Source organism: Ovis canadensis, chromosome 3, assembly GCF_042477335.2.
Source record: "Ovis canadensis isolate MfBH-ARS-UI-01 breed Bighorn chromosome 3, ARS-UI_OviCan_v2, whole genome shotgun sequence".
NCBI lineage: Eukaryota > Metazoa > Chordata > Mammalia > Artiodactyla > Bovidae > Ovis > Ovis canadensis.
In genome coordinates this window covers 208,973,382-208,991,859 of record NC_091247.1, presented here as the reverse complement: position 1 = coordinate 208,991,859, position 18,478 = coordinate 208,973,382, and the positions used below count along the sequence as shown (strand labels likewise).

General features: G+C 36.4%; 1 protein-coding gene across 2 annotated transcripts in view; it reads right to left on the bottom strand.

The window, feature by feature from the left end:
- The window catches only part of LRP6 (LDL receptor related protein 6), a 173,892-nt gene that overhangs the window by 140,992 nt on the left and 14,422 nt on the right, over nucleotides 1–18,478 (bottom strand). For both annotated transcript variants that reach the window (XM_069585669.1, XM_069585668.1), the window contains exon 2: nucleotides 13,543–13,936. In XM_069585669.1, the coding sequence (XP_069441770.1) occupies nucleotides 13,543–13,936 (394 nt within the window). The remainder of the gene's footprint in view (nucleotides 1–13,542; nucleotides 13,937–18,478) is intronic.

Genomic DNA, 18,478 nt, shown 5'->3' with positions numbered 1-18,478 from the left:
CACAGAGGATTTACTACTCTGCATTTTCAGTTTGATTATCTAAGAGCATTATTTGGTCCAGGTGAGGGGACAAAGTTTGAGTTACAACATTTTAACACTGTTAAATGAATATCAATTTACATCCCTTAGTACAACACAAGACTAGTATGCTCTGCTTTCAAATATATGTAATCCAGACATGGCACAAATATACAATATTTCTATAAATATAACAGACTCTAGTATTCTAGGTACTGGAAGAAACTTAAGGTTTATTCTATGTATCAGAAAGATTATGTAACTTAGAAAAATTCCAAGTAAAGTCTACAAAAGAGATTCAAAATTTACCAGTTAATTTTAACTTTACGATTTTTCACATTAATTTATTATACAGTATATAATTTAAAACAAAATTGAACCCTTTACAAGTTTGTTGTTTTTCAAGATGATTCTGACTGCAAAATTCCCAGAAGAAACTTTACACAGTTAGAAGACAGGTGCCAACAGAAAGCATCATGGGGGTAATGCATGTCAAATAAGCCATCAAGAGTTGTATCTGCACTGGAGAGGTGAGGGAATGTCATTTCCAGGACTAAAATATGGAACATGAATACAGACTCTTGCTCTAACTATTAAGCTGCATAAAACAATATGAAGAAATTAGGCTGATACGGTAAAGAGCATCTTCTAAAAGCTTGAACATCATAGATACTAGATTTAATAAAGGCATTAGGTTTAATGAAGAACAATATTTAGAGGCTACTTCTTCTAAGACAGTTACTCCTAAAGGAGGGTGTGCACCAGCCAGTAAAAGAAAAGCATAAACTTTTTATCTAAAGAGCAGCTAGTAGAATGGAGAACATCAAGACTGCTAGCAGACTAGAGACTTCATGATGTAGAGAAAAAAGAAAATTCCTGAAGAAGAAAAATAACATTCTCCAGATTATCTGGAGGATATGATATAAACAGTTTCAATTATTAGAATGAATAATATTTAACATTGGGGCCTGAAAACCTCCACCCTTAACCCAGCTGCCTAAAAATTAGACTATTAGGTAAACTCCTGGACTATCTCATTTTATTCTGGACTCTTTCCAAAAATAAATAATTGAGGTACACATACTAACTAGCCAGTTTGGTTTTGCTTGTTTTGTTCTTGTTTGGATAGTTAACCTGGCTTAGTAACCTAGGGTTATCCAAAAGCACTTAACAGTAAAGCTGCTAAATTTAACTAGCTGTGTAATATATTCTGCAAACACTTTTTTATCAGCATCATATTTAAAAGCCAAAAGGGTACTTAAAGTATCCTCTATGAAATGCATTAAGTGTTTGATAAATATCTCCCATGGCTTCGTAAAAGCCAAGTAACAGGCTCATTCATATAAGAGAAATCTTTCTTCAGCAACAATTATCACTAACTTTCCAATTATGTAGCCTATTTGGCCTCTTATTTTGGCTTATGCATTTTATCTTGGCTTTGAATTAAGAGAATATAAACGTATTTAATTGATACTGAAGAATTAAATATATGTGGTTACAACTCCACTTTGCAATAGTATGGACATCTGCTATCCATCAAAAATCAGGAAAACCAGTACTAGGTTGTTATGTTCACTACTTTCCACACAAATGCAATTTTATTGCTGTATCTGGCATGATACCCATTTGCAATGCTTTCTGGAAAATAATTTTTAAAATGGAGTGAAGGGTACAGACAGGGTTTAATTAAGAAATAACTAATGTAAGTAAACAGTGACTTTTCAAGATACCAAAATTTCTTATGCCAATAAAATTAAAATATCTCAAATGTCAATCAGACTAGATAGCAGCCATTTTAGACAAATTTATTATGATTCTAAGCATGTAACTTCTAAGATTATATAAGGAAAAAACAATAAATTTTCCAAAATATTCACAAACTCCTAATCTAGTATGTATACTTAATCTGAATCCAGCTTCCCCTAACAAAAATACTTAGAAATGTTCACTTTCAATAAAGCTGAACAGAAGGGATAAATTTTCATCCTTTACAAGATGTAATTACATACAAAGGTGGCTAATTAAGACAACATTTAGAATTGAGTCATAAAAACTAAGTGAACCAGATCTATACTGGGTCATAAATCACTCCATGATCCTTGAAGTTACTTACATAACCCTACCTATAATTAAAAGAAGTCATTAGCACAGATAGTACTAAGTATGAATAATGCCCAACTATCATGCACATTTATTCCCAAGAAGAGAAGGTAATATTTAAAAACATAAAAGTTAGAGTTTCTATTTCTGGTAGTTTGTTAACAACATAACCAGAAAACCTTCCTTTTCCTAGAATCAGTGGCGAGTCTTTTGATTTATACATTGCTATGGTCTGAATGTTTATGTTTCTTCAAAATTCCAATGTTGAAATCCTCAGAGATGATATTATTAAAATGTGGGGCCTCTGGGAGGTGCTTAGATTCAAAGGCAGAGCTATGAGGAGCAGGATTAGTGCCTTATGAAAGAGAGATCCCTGAAGCCCTTCCACCACATGAGGACACAGAAGGAAGGTGCATGAACCAGGAGGAAGGCCCTCACCATAAGGGGACCAAGCTGGCACCTTGACTTTGGACTTTTCAGCCTCTAGAACTATAAGCAGCAAAATCTCTGTTGTTATAAACTACTCAGTCACTGAGGAGCTTCTGGTGTGTTATAATTGGTCAAATGGACTTGATACCTATATATACACATACACAAAATAAAAATACATAAACACTACTTTAAATGGACAACTAAGGTATGAAAGCAGAGGAAATCAAATCTCTCAAGAGCCAAAAGGTAATAGGGAAGCAAAAAGAAGTACTTAGCAAGTAAACAACAACAACAACACAGCAGGACATGCTTGATGCCACAGCCACCCTGAAGGACATTCTCAACTCAGAGTTCTGTTTCAATGGCAAAACAGGAAAATAAGGCCCGGACGCACAAGAAGCACTGTGTTATAACTAAGATTTTTGCACAAAGCACAGACCTTCAGGGAACAATCAAGTACAAAAACCTGCCACTGGTAGAAGGAGGCAAAGAAATTTTCTGCCTTGGCCTAAGCTCTGAAAAGGTAGGAAAAACCACCAAAAACTCTAATCACAATGCCCTCACATAGGTTTAAGCGTCTGAATTTATTCTATCTACACTGTACGGCAACTCCTAACTCCAAAATTAAACACAAAAAATCATCTCTGCTTGAACTGGGTAGTAATACAGGTACATACGTATATCAAAACAGCACAGAAAACCTGTGCATTTTAGTACGTCTAAGTTATACTTCAGTTTAAAAATAAAGTGGTCCCTGGAAACACCTGTAGTGTGCGTGGCAAAAACAAACCTCTCTTCCTGACCCTCTACCTGAAGCCACTACCTGAAGCCACTCAAGATTCACACAAACAACCCCTCTGAAGATCAACTCACATTTTATTTTTTTTAAGTTTTATTTGCATTTATTTTTTGTGGCATTTATTCCCGGGCCATAAGTTTTTGTTTCTTTAGTTTCTTCTGGGATATCTCTTTCTTCTGTGCAACCTCCTCTTCTGGTTTAGGAACAATCTGTTCTTTTTCATCTCATCTCAATGTGGCAGGGAGAGCTCATGTAGAGGTTGATCCGACTGTGAGCTCTGTAAGCCCTGCGTCGCATCTTGGGGGCTTTGTTCACTTGTATGTGCTCAATGACCAGAGAATCTACATCTAAGCCCTTAAGTTCACCATTACTCTCTGCATTTTTGAGCATGTGTAGTAAAAACTCATCACTCTTTTTGGGCCACCGACCCTGCGTCCGGCCCCACTGTTCAGCCTGTGCACACCTACCAGCTCCACCATTGTAACGACGGAACAGCACACATTGCTTCTTTAACGTGACATCCTTCAGGTACTTGGTGGCTTTTCGGATATGCATATCCTTTATGGCCTGGGCGGTTTCACGAGTGTTCTTAAAAGTGAACACGAAGATTTCAACCTCTTGATTTGCATGATTTTGTGGGGTTTTCTGGGTCAAGTGAATAGCCCGCCATTTTTAGGGGTCACTTCAGTCCACTTACTGGAAAAGGAAGCCAACTCACAATTTAAAACTATACAACACCGAAGGAAACAGTTCACCTTAAGAATCAGGAAATATAACAAAGAACAGAAGTGGATGTCTAAGAACTTCAGACAACTGAATAATCTGGATAGAGACTGTAACTATTTTAAATTACCAAAACACATAAAAGACAGACTAAAACACATGGGACAGACATCATAAAAAAGTAACAGACATCCTTAACAAAACAAGAAGTGATCATCAGTGGATGTTAAAATAATCAGTAGATGAGGAACTGGATGTTGGCACTGTACAAAAGGGTCATTGCACAGATTACTTGAAGGATATAAAAGGAAAAGCTCAATATTATGATAAAAATATAAACTTTCATCATCTATTGAGCCATCTTAACATCGCTACAGGTAGAACAAAATACTATGCACTTCCTGATGTGATAAAGTACTCAATACTACCTATGACGCACTTGTGCCAAAACAATGAATTCATTAACCAAGTCTCCTATCATAAATTTTAATTTATACAAGAAACGTAAAGGAGTAAAAATAAATCAAACAGCCCAAGTATCTCTTAGAAAACTCCAAATCGTAACATTCTACAAGACAACTATAGAACCTTCTCAAAAAAAAAAAAAGACAACTACAGAACCTTCTCAATAAAAGCATGAGAAAAAAACAGATAGGGAGGGACTATTCCACAGAAACTAAGAGACATCATCAAGTACAATCTGTGAACTTTGTTTTAAATCCTCATTCAAGTATACCAACTGTAAAATAGCACTTCTGAGGCTATGACAGATATCAGAATATGGACTGAGTCATCTACAATAGTAAAGACTTGCTCATTTGGGGTGCATGGAAGAAGATGGTATTGTGGTTATAGAGGAAAATACCCACTTTTCAGAGTGAGATGTCACTGTGTGGATTTGCTTTAAAACACCTCAGCTAACAAAACAGGAGAGTAGCTGAATACATTATGCTATAATCACACAATGGAATACTAGGCAGTCGCCAAAAAAAAAAAAAAAACAAGGAAGATCTCTACAAAGTGATATGGAGTGATATTCCGGATACATTGTTAGTTAAAAAAGAAAGTGCAAGAGAGCATCTTTAGTATGTTCCTCTTTCATGTAAAAAAAATTTAAAAATTTACATGAAACAGCTCATCTGTGCAAAAAGGAATTCAATTAGATAAAACCAGAAATAAATAATAATAAGATATCCTAGGGGGTAAACAGGGAGGGACAAGCTGGAAAGAAAGGGGAAATGGGACCATCGCACAAGGATCAGGAGGAAGGATGCTACTGAGTCAAGCTTTTTGTGTTATTTCTAACTCTAGGAAACATGGCAATTGCTTCACACAACCCAAAAATAAATTGATAATTAAAATCAACCAGGATACAGGCAGACATTCCAAAAGGAACACAAACAGTAATATATTACAAATGCCACACTGCAACTGATGAGAAGGAAAATTTACCTAAATACATTTGGAAGACAGCATTCTGACTGACAGGATTTTCACAGTAGTGTATTCCAGACAAAAAATTTGTTTCTCACAAGAGTACAGGTTGGCAATTCTGAAATTTGTACACTAGGATTGAGGAAATAAGAAAATACATTGTGGACAATGAGAACCCTGTTTCTCACTATCATAAACTGGAATAACAAAGAAAAGGTGTTGGGGAGAAAGGGGAGAAGACTGTAACATAATTTTGTAAGTGGTGGGTTGGAACTGGAGATAAACATAAGTTCATTTTTTTAATATGTAGATACAGACATACACACACGAACTAGGTGTGTGTGTGTGTACACACACACATGCACATGTTATTTCCTACATGTATCTCTCAACTATTCACTGCAATGAAAATCCAGTGTGAACACACCCAACTCCCAGATCTTAGTTTCTCAATAGCATCTTCCAATAAAGGAGACAGAGCTCCTTGGAGAAAGGGTTGAGTCAAAGGGTGAAGCAAAAGGACAAGATGAATGTGGAACATCTTGTGCTCTGCAGATAGTAAATAAGTGTTTAAAAATGATGAGGGCCTCTCAAAAGAACACAGGAGCCAACCTGAAGAACTCCCAATGGCAAAATCTAGGGCAACTGGAGCAAGAAATAATGACAGTAATGGATTATAACTTATAGAATAAACAAATGCCCCTGAGTCCATATTCATATAAATTATTGGATAAATGCCTAAGTAGGAAAGACAAGACAGTTCTTCCTTAAGGTGGAATTCTAGCTAGTAACGCATGTTTACGAGAACAATGGAACTACAAATATCACCATTTGGCAGAAAACCATAGTATTAACTGTTGCAGGCAAAAACCAACAAAGGTTGCTTAAAAGTAATGTAAGAAGTGGACTTCTCAGGTGGCTCAGTACTAGAGAATCCACCTACCAGCGCAGGAGACTTCGGAGATGTGGGTTCGAGCTTATGTGGGTTCAATCTCTGGGTCGGGAAGATCCCTTGGAGGAGGAAATGACAACCCACTCCAGTATCCTTCCCTATAAAATTCCATGTACAGTGGAGCCTGGCAGGCTATGGTTCATGGGGTCACAAAGAGTCAGACATGACTGAGGATGCAGGCTGTAGCTGTATGATAAGCAGCAAGATAGCTGCACAGTTTCAGGCAGTTATTATAAGGGGGAAAATGTAAACACACACACAAAACCTGGCAGAGAAAGCCGTAAGTGATCAAATAATACATCACCAATACCCACATCACGTATCTGCCGATACGATGCCCTGAGGGGAGAACGTGACCTCTGCTATGCCAAAAACATATAGCTGATCAAAGGAAAACCTCAGACGAGTCCTAAATGAGGGACATTCTGCAAACTGATTGGTCAGTAACCTTCAAAAGGTCATGGTTATGAAGACAAAGACTGGTAAAATGTCCCAGATTAGAAAAGACTAAGGAAATAACAACTAAATGCAACATGGAACCCTCAACCACAAAAAGGACCCTTGTGGGAAAATTAAAGAAATTCAAGTACGGTCTAGAGATTAGTTAACCATATTGTATCAACATTAATTTCCTGATCTAGATAACTCTTCTATGATTACATAAAATATAATATTAAGGGAAGCAAGGTAAAGATTATGGGTTTCTTAAGTGGCTCAGGGATAAAGAATCCACCTGTCAATGCAGAAGCCACAGGAGATTCAAGTTCAATCCCTGGGTCAGAATGATCCCCTGGAGAAGAAATGACAACCCACTCTAGTACTCCTGCCAGGAAAATCCCAAGGACAGAGGAGCCTGGCAGGCTACAGCCCATGAAGCTCACAGAGAGTTAGACAAGACTGAAGGACTGCGCATGCAGGTAAAAGTTATACAAGAACTATTAACTATTTTTCTAACATTTTGTAAGTCTAATATTATTGATACAATATTTCTTCTTTTATGTAGGGTAACCATCTCATAGTAAGTTTTAAATGAAGGGCATAAAGAAATTCTACAAAAGCAAAACACAATCACTGATACTAAGCTGCAAAATTAGGCACAGCTGAACAAAGAATTATCTGGAAGGCAGGTGCAAAAAATAACCGCAAGCCCAGAGAGATAAAGTGAGAGAAGATATGAAAGCAAGATTAAGGGGCATGGAGCATAAAATCAGGTGGTCCACATACATCAAACAGGAATTCCAGAGCAGACTAAAGAGAATAAAGGAAAAGTAAGAAAATGATGGATAGCTTTCTAGAAGAAACAACAATGATGATTATATTCTAGAAACAAGGGTTCTAAGCAGGATAAGTAAAACACAGCCACATCTGGACACAAAGTGAACAAAGCTGAAAAGTATCAAAAATTTAGGAATGCAGGGGCTGCTTTTAATAAACCAGAAAAAAACTAATTACAAAGCAACAATAATTAGAGAACAGACTTTTCACAGCAACAATTAAAAGTCATAATACCCTGGAAGGACTGAGTGAAATAACAATCACAGAGAATTCTATAATCAAATAATTATCTTTCCAAGAATGAGGACAAAATAAATATATTTGCAGACAAACTCCAGAAACTTACCATTAACAGACTTCTGCTGAAATATTAAACAACATACTGCAAGCAGAAAGAAGCTAAAACCAACTGGAATAAGTGGGATGCAAAAAAAAATAGTAGAAGAAATCAGTATGGTGAATATATCTAAAAACACAGAATTTATAAAATCCTCTATTAAATAAAACAACCAGGTTGCATTTTTAAAGTAATTCAACGTGCAAAAAAGACAAGAAAAAAGAAAAAGCTTCAGCAGGACACTTTTCATGGGGAAAAAAAGGACCTAACGTGGAATTGGAAAATCTCAACCAAGAATCTGACTTTCTCTTATTTTACCCAAAGGACAAGGTTTGTTCAGCCAAAAAGTAAAGGTCATTTATCAAGAAGATCCTTAAAATTCCCTACCACTCCCAGGATTTAATTGGCAGAAAACAGGCTTCCCCAACTGACCAAGAGGACACCTTTCAAAATTGTACGTTATTGAGAGTTCAGACAGATCGAGAGCTTTTATACACAGAACTAGTGTTTCAGGATATGGAGCTTTATGGATAATTGGCTATCTGCTTCTATGCAAAAGCTGTGGGAATGTATACGATCTTAGGCAAAGAATAAACGATATACTTTTAAACTTAAGAGTTATTAAGAAAGGAAAAGGGTGGTCCGAGAGGTAGGAAAGCCAACAGTATAAAAATCAGAAAATCTTGGGAAGAATTTCTAAAAGGAATATGGTATCAATATCAAACGCTACCAAAAAAAAAAAAAAACTAAAGACAATCATTTCATTTCTACTTCACAAATTAGCTGTCATAGACTCCTTCCAAAATCTTAAAGATTCAACAACACAAATATCAGGTGTGCTGAAACTAATTTGCTAAAATTTCTAAAAAGCCAATCACTGAAATACAGCAAGGATATATAAGAGCACCACAATGCAGAAAACTCAGTTAAAGGTACCCTATATTTATTACTCTCATAGAATATCATTCTTCTCTTTTGCTAGGATAAATCAAAAGGTCAATGTGCAAGCAAGGAAAGCTTGTATTTATTGATAAAAGGCAAAGAAAGCTATTGAGACTAGGCTGCTGCTGCTGCTGCCGCCGCTAAGTCGCTTCAGTCATGTCCGACTCTGTGCGACCTCATAGACGGCAGCCCACCAGGCTCCCCCGTCCCTGGGATTCTCCAGGCAAGAATACTGGAGTGGGTTGCCATTTCCTTTTCCAATGCATGAAAGTGAAGAGTGAAAGTGAAGTCGCTCAGTCGTGTCCGACTCTTAGCGACCCCAGGGACTGCAGCCTACCAGGCTCCTCCGTCCTTGGGATTTTCCAGGCAAGAGTACTGGAGTGGGGCTACTCAGAGTCATTCAGTCATATTGCAAATACTCCCTTTTAATATTCCCTCAATAAAAGTAGGCCTGGAGACACAGAACATAAAAATGGTAAACCACACAATCAAAACTCAATGAGATGTGATATGTATCACTAGATGTAAAGGATTAAAAGCTGGATGACACTCAACACTAACATTTGAGAATACATACAATTAAATATACACATTTATTTATTCTTAAAAAAAAATTTTACCTTCCATGGGCCTTGATTTCTATCCCAGAGGCTAATAAAGTAAACCTATAATACAGGTTTCCTGGATTAGTGTCTTTCCAACACACTCTTTTTAGGTAATTTCAAAAACACCTATCTACAAGCATATCTGAATATATATAACCTGCTTGAAAGTAATGGGCCACATTTTCCATTCTTCATACAAAACATATCCTTTGATATTTTAAAGTGCTTTTCAGTTTACATCAAGTGGAACTGGAAAAAAGGTTTAAGCTAGTTTTAGAGGTGAAACAGCCTAAAAGAGGAGGCTGAATGTGACAGCATGTGCAATAAGGGCAGTAGAAACAAAATCTAAAGAATCTTTTCTGAGAAACACAAGTATAAAATATCTAAATTAGACTGAATGTGTAACGGTAAAATACAGTTTTTAAAATGAGAGTACTTTCTTTAAATGCCTGGCTTTTAAAGCTTAAATAATGTATTTAAAATGAGATAGACTACTTTTTTTAAATGTCTGGCTTTTAAAGTTCAAAATTGAAAGGAACTCATTTTAGAAATGAGGAAACTGATATCCAAGAAAACAAAGTGACTTGCTTGATAAGTAACAAAGCTAGATGTGACATAAAACATTCTCCAATGAGTGTATCTTTAAAATACGATTTGGATAACTTCTAATGAAAAGACTAAAACTCTTAACCATGTTTCAAATTAACAATTGCAATCAAAGCCATACTGATTTAGAATTCACAAGACCATACTAAAGTTTACATTGCTTAGGAAACAAATGTCCCTCACAAGGACGATTAATAAAGGATTATAAAAGAAATATTTACTGAAATTTTTACTGAACATCTACTATGTGGTAGCAACTATTTTAGCTATCTGGGATACAACCAGTATAGAAAATACTTTTAAACATACTCAAGTTATGACAATTACACATACTTAACTGACAGGGAAATTATAAATCATTCTCTTTCCACTGAACTAGTTCTGCAGCTCCTCAACATCTCTAAGATTAGAACAGTCGCTGTGGATCAGATTCAGGAGCTCCACCATCAGGAGCAGCCACATAAGAATCACCTCTCACCGTAAAGCAAGGATACTGCTTTCTCTAACTACGACTGTTCACTTATGGAACCATTTCCATACACGTTTTTCCCGTTCCTTATTCAGAATTCTACACTGCCAGTCACTCAAAAGAAAGAAAGAAGAAAAAAAAATCTCAGGCTAATAGAAGCCAAATTTAGAGAGGGAAATAAAAATCTTCCTTCAGTCTAGGCTAAATGGACTGACTGCACAAAGAACTCCATACATCCGAAAGCACACAGATGTCTGCACCAGTTCCCAGGGCTCAAACAATGCCAGCCATTCAGGAGCTTTGCTTTTACATAAGCTGATGTGAGAGCGCTCAGTCAGCTCTTCTGAACCTCATAGCCCAGGATCCCGGAACTCTGATACAGCCACCGTTTTCCTCAGCTCTGTTTTCATGTGCTTTCTCTGGTAAGCAAACTTCATTTTTCCCCAAAAAAACAGATCTGGAAATCATCTCTCCTGTTTGCTACTAACTGATACGAGTGACATAATTTAATCCAAAACTACTATTCCATTAAAACTAAAAGTGTTAACACAAATCTAAGATCAACACTGAAAAAACTATTTGAAAAAATAAATTTTTAAATACAGAAGTTTAAAATATAATTTTAAACATGCTTCATCACGCTAAGTATGAAATGACACCATTTGGCTGCATTCTATCTGCTTCCAGTTGCACAAAGTAAAAAACAGCCATACAACACAGAGTAACTTTCCAAAAATTAAAAGAAACTTTCGGAGAACTGCTAAAGAGTTGAAAAAGTGAATTTACACATGCACACTCACACATATGCAACACTAACTACAGACATCAAAAATAATGAAAGGTATTTGACTGTTTTACCAAAACCCCATTTAGACCTCAGGAAAAATATTTTTCAGTGAATGTCCCTCAGAAGCTTAAATAACAGTACTGTCACCTTCAAAGTACATTACTATTGATTCTTTCAATAATATCCTTTACTTGCTGAGTCTGGCAAATTTGAGATTCAAACATTAGTAAATATTTAAGCCACAGAAACGCTAATGTACTTTTTCATCACATGGGAAACTTACTTCCTAAGACACTTATCAGACCTGCCAGCAAGAAGTTAAAGCTCAAGTTTTAAGGGACAAAATGAGAATGACTCATTTAGTTATTAAATTATTAGATCCCGAATAGTCAAAAGAGTTCCCTATAAATTCACCTCCCTTAACTATGTACTATCCTTAAGAGATTTGTGGCTCTTATAATACTCTTTCCCTCTCCACATACACACTACATAATGCAAATAAACATGCTCTGAAGAAGGAAACGTTCTCTAAGTTTTCTCTCCTTAAACAGTAAATCCTTAAAGATATTCCCCACCTCTCCCCAAGGAACACAAAAAAGCAGAGCTCTGAACATACTAACCATTTAATAGATATTTGGGAAATTTTCCATCATCCTTAGAGTTATAAGACTGAATCTGTCAAAAAGGAGATGGGGAGAACTATTTATCTTTTCATCAAAGTATTACTTCCTAATAAGCATGGAAAGCAACAAAACCCTGTATGTTCTACAAAGCAGTAACCTCAGAGACATTTCAACACTCCCTGAGACTTAACAACAAACTTTGTTGGCAAAACAGATTCCATTTCTCAAAAACACCTTGCAAGTTCTCGAGAACCAGATTGTTCAATTAGGACAGTTTACCATACATTCAACATATATGACCTTCTTGGAACACACAACCGTTTCCTACCACTAGAGTCAGTATAATATTTTCTGATGCTTTATTAAAAGAACATCTGACTTTAGCGGACACCGCCTAATGCTTCTCTAAAAATACATCTTTATATATTATATAAAGTATATATATATGCTTTCTAGAACTTCTCGCTCTAAAATTTCACTCACTATTGCCCATGTTATCTTTTATAGTCAGACAAAGCTTCTCATTTTCCTATAATATGGCACTGTCTTAAGACTTTGTTACCAAAAGGACCTGATATCAAGACAAAAGAGCATACATAAACTTTTTATTTTTTCCCAAATTTTAATTTATTACATAATGTTAATCCACTCCCTCCATAAATGAGTTTTAAAGCATTCCAATATACTTGAAAGTCAAAGAAGAAGTAGTACTAAAAGAGTTATTCACAGGTATTTATCTTTTGATTTTAACCAATTAATAGTAGTTCATTTCAGGTTCACACTTTACTATCTATACCCGGCCATGGCAGACTCTGGCGTGACAATGTGGTCAGCAGAGACACAGCGAGGACTCGCACAGGCAGGACCGAGACATGGTAAGAGAGAGGCACCTGGGGGCCAGGTCACATTCTACACTGCAAGATTTGCCCACAGGTTTAAGTTTCTCTCATTAGAAAATAAACTTCATGACAATAACATGTTTAGTGAACTAGATATGAGTGAACAACTTACATTTCATTCAACACTGAAATACTAAAAAATCAGCTTAATAAAAAAACACTAGTATTATAAAATAATGGTGTATATAATAAAAGGTATAAATTCAGAAGATTTGATCTATCTCAGACCACTCTTGTTATCATTCCTTTTTCTCTGCCTTCTAATGATTCTCTCATAATTATGAAATATGCAGAAGATAAAACAAGAACTATAAACATGGCTATCCCCTGATACTAGAAACACAGAACTATTTATAGACACACCTTACTTTAAGAACATGACCTAACTTCCCACATTCAAGTCTACTTGACAAAGAAGTCCAAAGAACCTAAAAGTGGGGTCTCGTGTTTCTTTTCTCTTGGAGTGAGGGGTGTCTATGCTAATGGAAAGAAAACAGCCAGGAGGAGATACAATGACCTTTGTACATTATACAAAACTTACCCACTTGAAGGATCTAAGGCAATTGCTCTAGGTTGATCCAACTCTTGCCAAAATAAAACTTTTCGTAAAGATCCATCTAAATTAGAAACTTCAATACGATTAGTTTCAGAATCTGTCCAGTACAATTTTTCTCCAAGCCAATCACATGCCAGCCCATCAGGGGACAATAATCCAGAAACAACAACATTCTGTACACTCTCAGTTTTGTTGAACTCTATTCGTTTAATGGCTTCTTCGCTGACATCACTCCAGTATATCAAGCCATGACTAAACACAAAGTCCAACGCAGCTGCATCCTCCAAGCCTCCAACTACGATCGTAGCATTCTCTTTGCCATTTGCAGCATCAACCAATCGCAAGTCCCGTCTGTTTGCATAAAGCAACAAAGGGGCCGCTAGAACAAAAAGAGAAAAGTACGTAAGTCAAAATGAACAAAATGTATTGATTCCCATAAACTGAGTTTCAAATCAGAAATGGTAAGCAAATACTATCAAAGAGTAAATAAATGTATAGGAAAACTGTCGAAATCTTTTCACAAACAAAGCATTATTTCTGCAGCATTTTAAATACAAAAGACTTGTAAGAGGGGGAAATCAATTCTACCAGGACAGTCTGTTCTTATTAAAACAGTCTGTCAGATAAAATAAAAAAGCTTGATCATGTCAAGAATTTGACAAGGATATGGAGCCAGTGGACCACTCATACTTTATTGAGGGGGGACCTGTAAAATGGTGCAGCATTTTTGGAAAGCAGTTTGGCAGTTTCTTAAAAGAGTAAATAAACAACCTACTATATGATCCAGCCATTCTATGTCTAGATATTTACTTCAGAGAAACAAAAGTGTAATGTCAGTACAAAGACCTATGTATAAAGTTCATAGCAGCTTATATGTAATAACCCAAGCTGGAACCAACCCAAATGTCATCAACAGACTAATGGATGAATAAACTGTGATATATCCATACGATAAAAAGTAATGAACTATTGGGACTTCCCTGGCAGTTCAGTAATTAAGACTCTGAGCCTCCACTGAAGGGAGGCTGGGTTCAATCCCTGGTAGAAAAACTACTGATAAAATCCTACATGCCACACAGCATAGCCCCCTCCTCCCGAAAAAAAGTAGTGAACTATCTGTTCATGTAACTTCAGCGAATCTCAAAATAGTTATGTAGAATGAAAGAAGTTAGACAGAGAGAAGTATATATTGCATACTCCATTTATACAAAATTTTAGAAAACTGAGATTAATCTATTGTGACAAAAAGCAGTTCAGTGGTTATCTGGAGGTGGGGAGAGAAGGTGGAAAAGAAAAGGAAGGAGGAATGATAGCGGAGCATGAGGAAACCTTTGTAGGTGATGACTATATTGTGGTGACTGATGATGGTTCCAGAAGTGTATACATCTGTCAAAACTTATTAAACTTCACTTATGTGTAATTTACTCTATTATCAAGTATACCTTAATAAAACTGTTCAGTCCGGCAGATATAGTTAATACAACTATTTTTATTGCTTTATATTATTATTAAAATGATCTTCAAATAAGACAATACTAAAAATTATACATAAAGCCTATCCTAAGAGACAATATTTAACTCTGAGAAAGCAGAAGCCATTAGGAATAAAGCAGTATAAATGGTGTTCTTTTTTTACCCAAAATATTGGTTTGGGTTTTTTTTTAAAGCATTTAGTCCAAGCTTCTGACATTTACTTTCCTGGTATCAATAGTTACTAAAGATCCAGAGCACCAATATCCAACAGAAATTTCTACAATGACAGCTGTGTTCTCTCCACTGTGCAATACAATAACCACTGGCCACATGTGGCTATTACAACTAAAAAATTAATTTTTTAACTTTATTTAATCCTAAGTCATTTAAATTTAAGTAGACAAGTGGTCAAATGGACAGCACAGATCCACAGGCTAAGATGAAGAACACAAATGAGGCATCCAAACAAAAAGCCCAGGGTTAAGAAGAAATGACCTACACGGTCTTCTCTCACAATACTCACTAAGGGCCTGTCATCCAAGGCGAAGGCCAACTACCACTGAAAACTAACCACGCCCCATTTAAGAAATTAATCTTTGAAAAAGTAAAGTGTTCAAAAGGAGTAAATAAAAAAGTGATGTTTAAGCCAATTTATGGGCTGTGCTGGCCAGACAGACTTATGAGGGCCACTATTTTCATCAGTAAGCACAACATGAATTTTCCTTCTAAGTCTAAATCCAACTTTCTTAGTTAAAACCAAATGGGCAGATAGCTTTTTCTGAAAGTGATAGCCCTTTCTGCTTGTTTGTGTACCTACAGCTGCTATTGGCAAATTAGTAAATTTCCATCACAGATTCCCTTTTGGCTCACTTCAGCCCTTAATACATCACACTATCAGTCCGCATTGTGTTCACGGCACTGTCTAAAACTGAGTCCCTCATACTATGCATCCATTACAAAAACCAGGAAAAAGGTCATATTAGTCAAGGATATAACGCTAAGTGCTGCATAAGGCTAAGAAACAGCCCCAAAACATTTACAATTTAAAATGCAAGGGTGGTAATAATCCGCTATTTACTGGGCACCTTTCTTTATGGTACTTTCCTTGGAAAACTACAAAATCTGCATACAACATTAAGTGGCAGCTAAATGCCTTTTATGACTTTCAAGTCAAACATTATAATTTCTACTAAACATCTGGTCTACAAAATCCAAAGAACCTTTCTGGTCATTTAAGTCCTCACAAGTCTTAAGAGTAACAACAAAAAAAAGCACGGGGTGGGGCGGGGGGAGGAGTGGACAAGTCAATCTAAGTTAGCAATACTGATTACAACCAAGGATTTCTAAAGGACTATGTATAAACCTATACAAACTATTAAAAAGAAATCCCAGAGTTCATCCTGTCCAAACATCCTTCTGATACTTGAATACTTTCTACAATATTGTCATCAATATCTATTTAGCAATATATTAAATGGGATATCTAAAAGGTGTAATTTGATTTCCAATACTGTTTTAATCTACTAAAGAAATACGCTGGATCCCCACACACTTTCTGAGTTGTAGCATATATGCCATGCATTCAATATTTTCATTCCAAGGCACTTACCTTCAGACTTCCTAATACCCAGACTTCCTAACTCAAATAATCACCACATCTCTTTAATGAACCCTCACAAGAGCTCGGAAATCCTTATTTCCCTTTATTAACTTCCTACCAATCTTTCTCTGTTGCTGCTGCTGAGTCGCTTCAGTTGTGTCCGACTCTGTGCGACCCCACAGACGGCAGCCCACCAGGCTCCCCCGTCCCTGGGGTTCTCCAGGCAAAAACACTGGAGTGGGTTGCCATTTCCTTCTCCAATGCATGAAAGTGAAAAGTGAAAGTGAAGTTGCTCAGTCCTGTCCGACTCTTCGCAACCCCATGGACTGAAGCCCACCAGGCTCCTCCATCCATGGGATTTTCCAGGCAAGAGTACTGGAGTGGGGTGCCATCGCCTTCTCCGAATCTTTCTCTAGTGCCATTCTAACCTTTTTCTGCTTTCCTGAAGACAAATTCCATGCTCTGAATCCTTCATCCCACATCATCTCACAAAGAATCTCAACGAAGCAGGAAATGAGGTAAACATTATACATCCCCAACATCTTAAACCTCTCAAAAATCTCTTTATATCCCATCCATCAGCCTCTATGTTGTCCTCAGTCTCAAATGACAAGTTTCCCTTCCTCCTTTCTCAGTCTATACCTATATTTGCAACTAAAAGGCAGGTTAAGCATGACCAGAATAATTAACACTATATTATATGGAGAACATTCTACATAGGTGGGGATACGGTCAACATTTTTTTTCCAACTGGAAATAGACCTTTTAGGAAGCTCAATGATCTCATCCTCTCATATACTCTCTCGTTTGAATGGTATATATATATTGGTCATTCTGTGAAATCTTTTTTCTTTTGTATATATGTTACATCATTTATATTCAATAAAATGCACAGATACATATTTAAAGTGTACAGTTCAATAAACTTTAATAAATGTATGCAACTGTGACAACCACTCCAATCAAGACAGAATATTTCCATTACTCCCAAAGTTCTCTGTTCCTTTGCCATATATCCCAGTTATTCCTGGCCCTGCCAACCACTGATCTGCTTTCTGTTGCTACTGATCAGCTTTGCCTGTTATCTAGATTTTTGTGGAATCTTGCAGTGTATACTCTTTTGTTGGCATATTTTTGAGATTCATCCATTTTGTTGTATGTATCAACATTATTGTTGAGCAGAATTCCATTGTATGTATATACTAAAATTTGTTTATCCATTTTCCAGTGTGTAGACATTCAGACTGTTTACAGTTTTTAGCTATTATTAGTGAAGCTGCTGTAACAATTCATGTACAAATTTTTGTGGAGTCATACATTTTCACTTCTCTTGAATAAACAAGTAGGAATGGGACTGCTGGGTCACATAGGAAGTTCGTATGCTGATCAACATTTTTGAATGCTGCAAAAAAGTCAAGAATTAAGGACAGATTGGCAAGTTGGATCTGGTTATGAAAACTTGGAGAAAGCAGTTTAGCTGAGTGATAGATGGGAAGTTGGACTAAAGGAGTCAATAGCTGACAGATGGTTAAATGACGTGTACATCAATACTGTAAGATTTTGTGGTTAATTATTCTCTTGGTGATATAAAGGTTAGCTTTATTAAAAACAAAATGTTTTGATAGAGGGGACCTGGCAGGAGCCATTGCAGATATAAGCAGCAGGATGATGAGATGGCCAACCAGAAGCTGTATGGGTAGACCTGAAACTCGGGCTGGAGATGACTTGAAAATCACTGGACTCGAGCTGCTTGTGATCAGGTAAACTCAGCTAACCTTCTCTTCTATACTTCCGTACTTAAAGAACAAGAGAATGGACAAGAAAATTTTACAAGTTGGCCATTTCTCC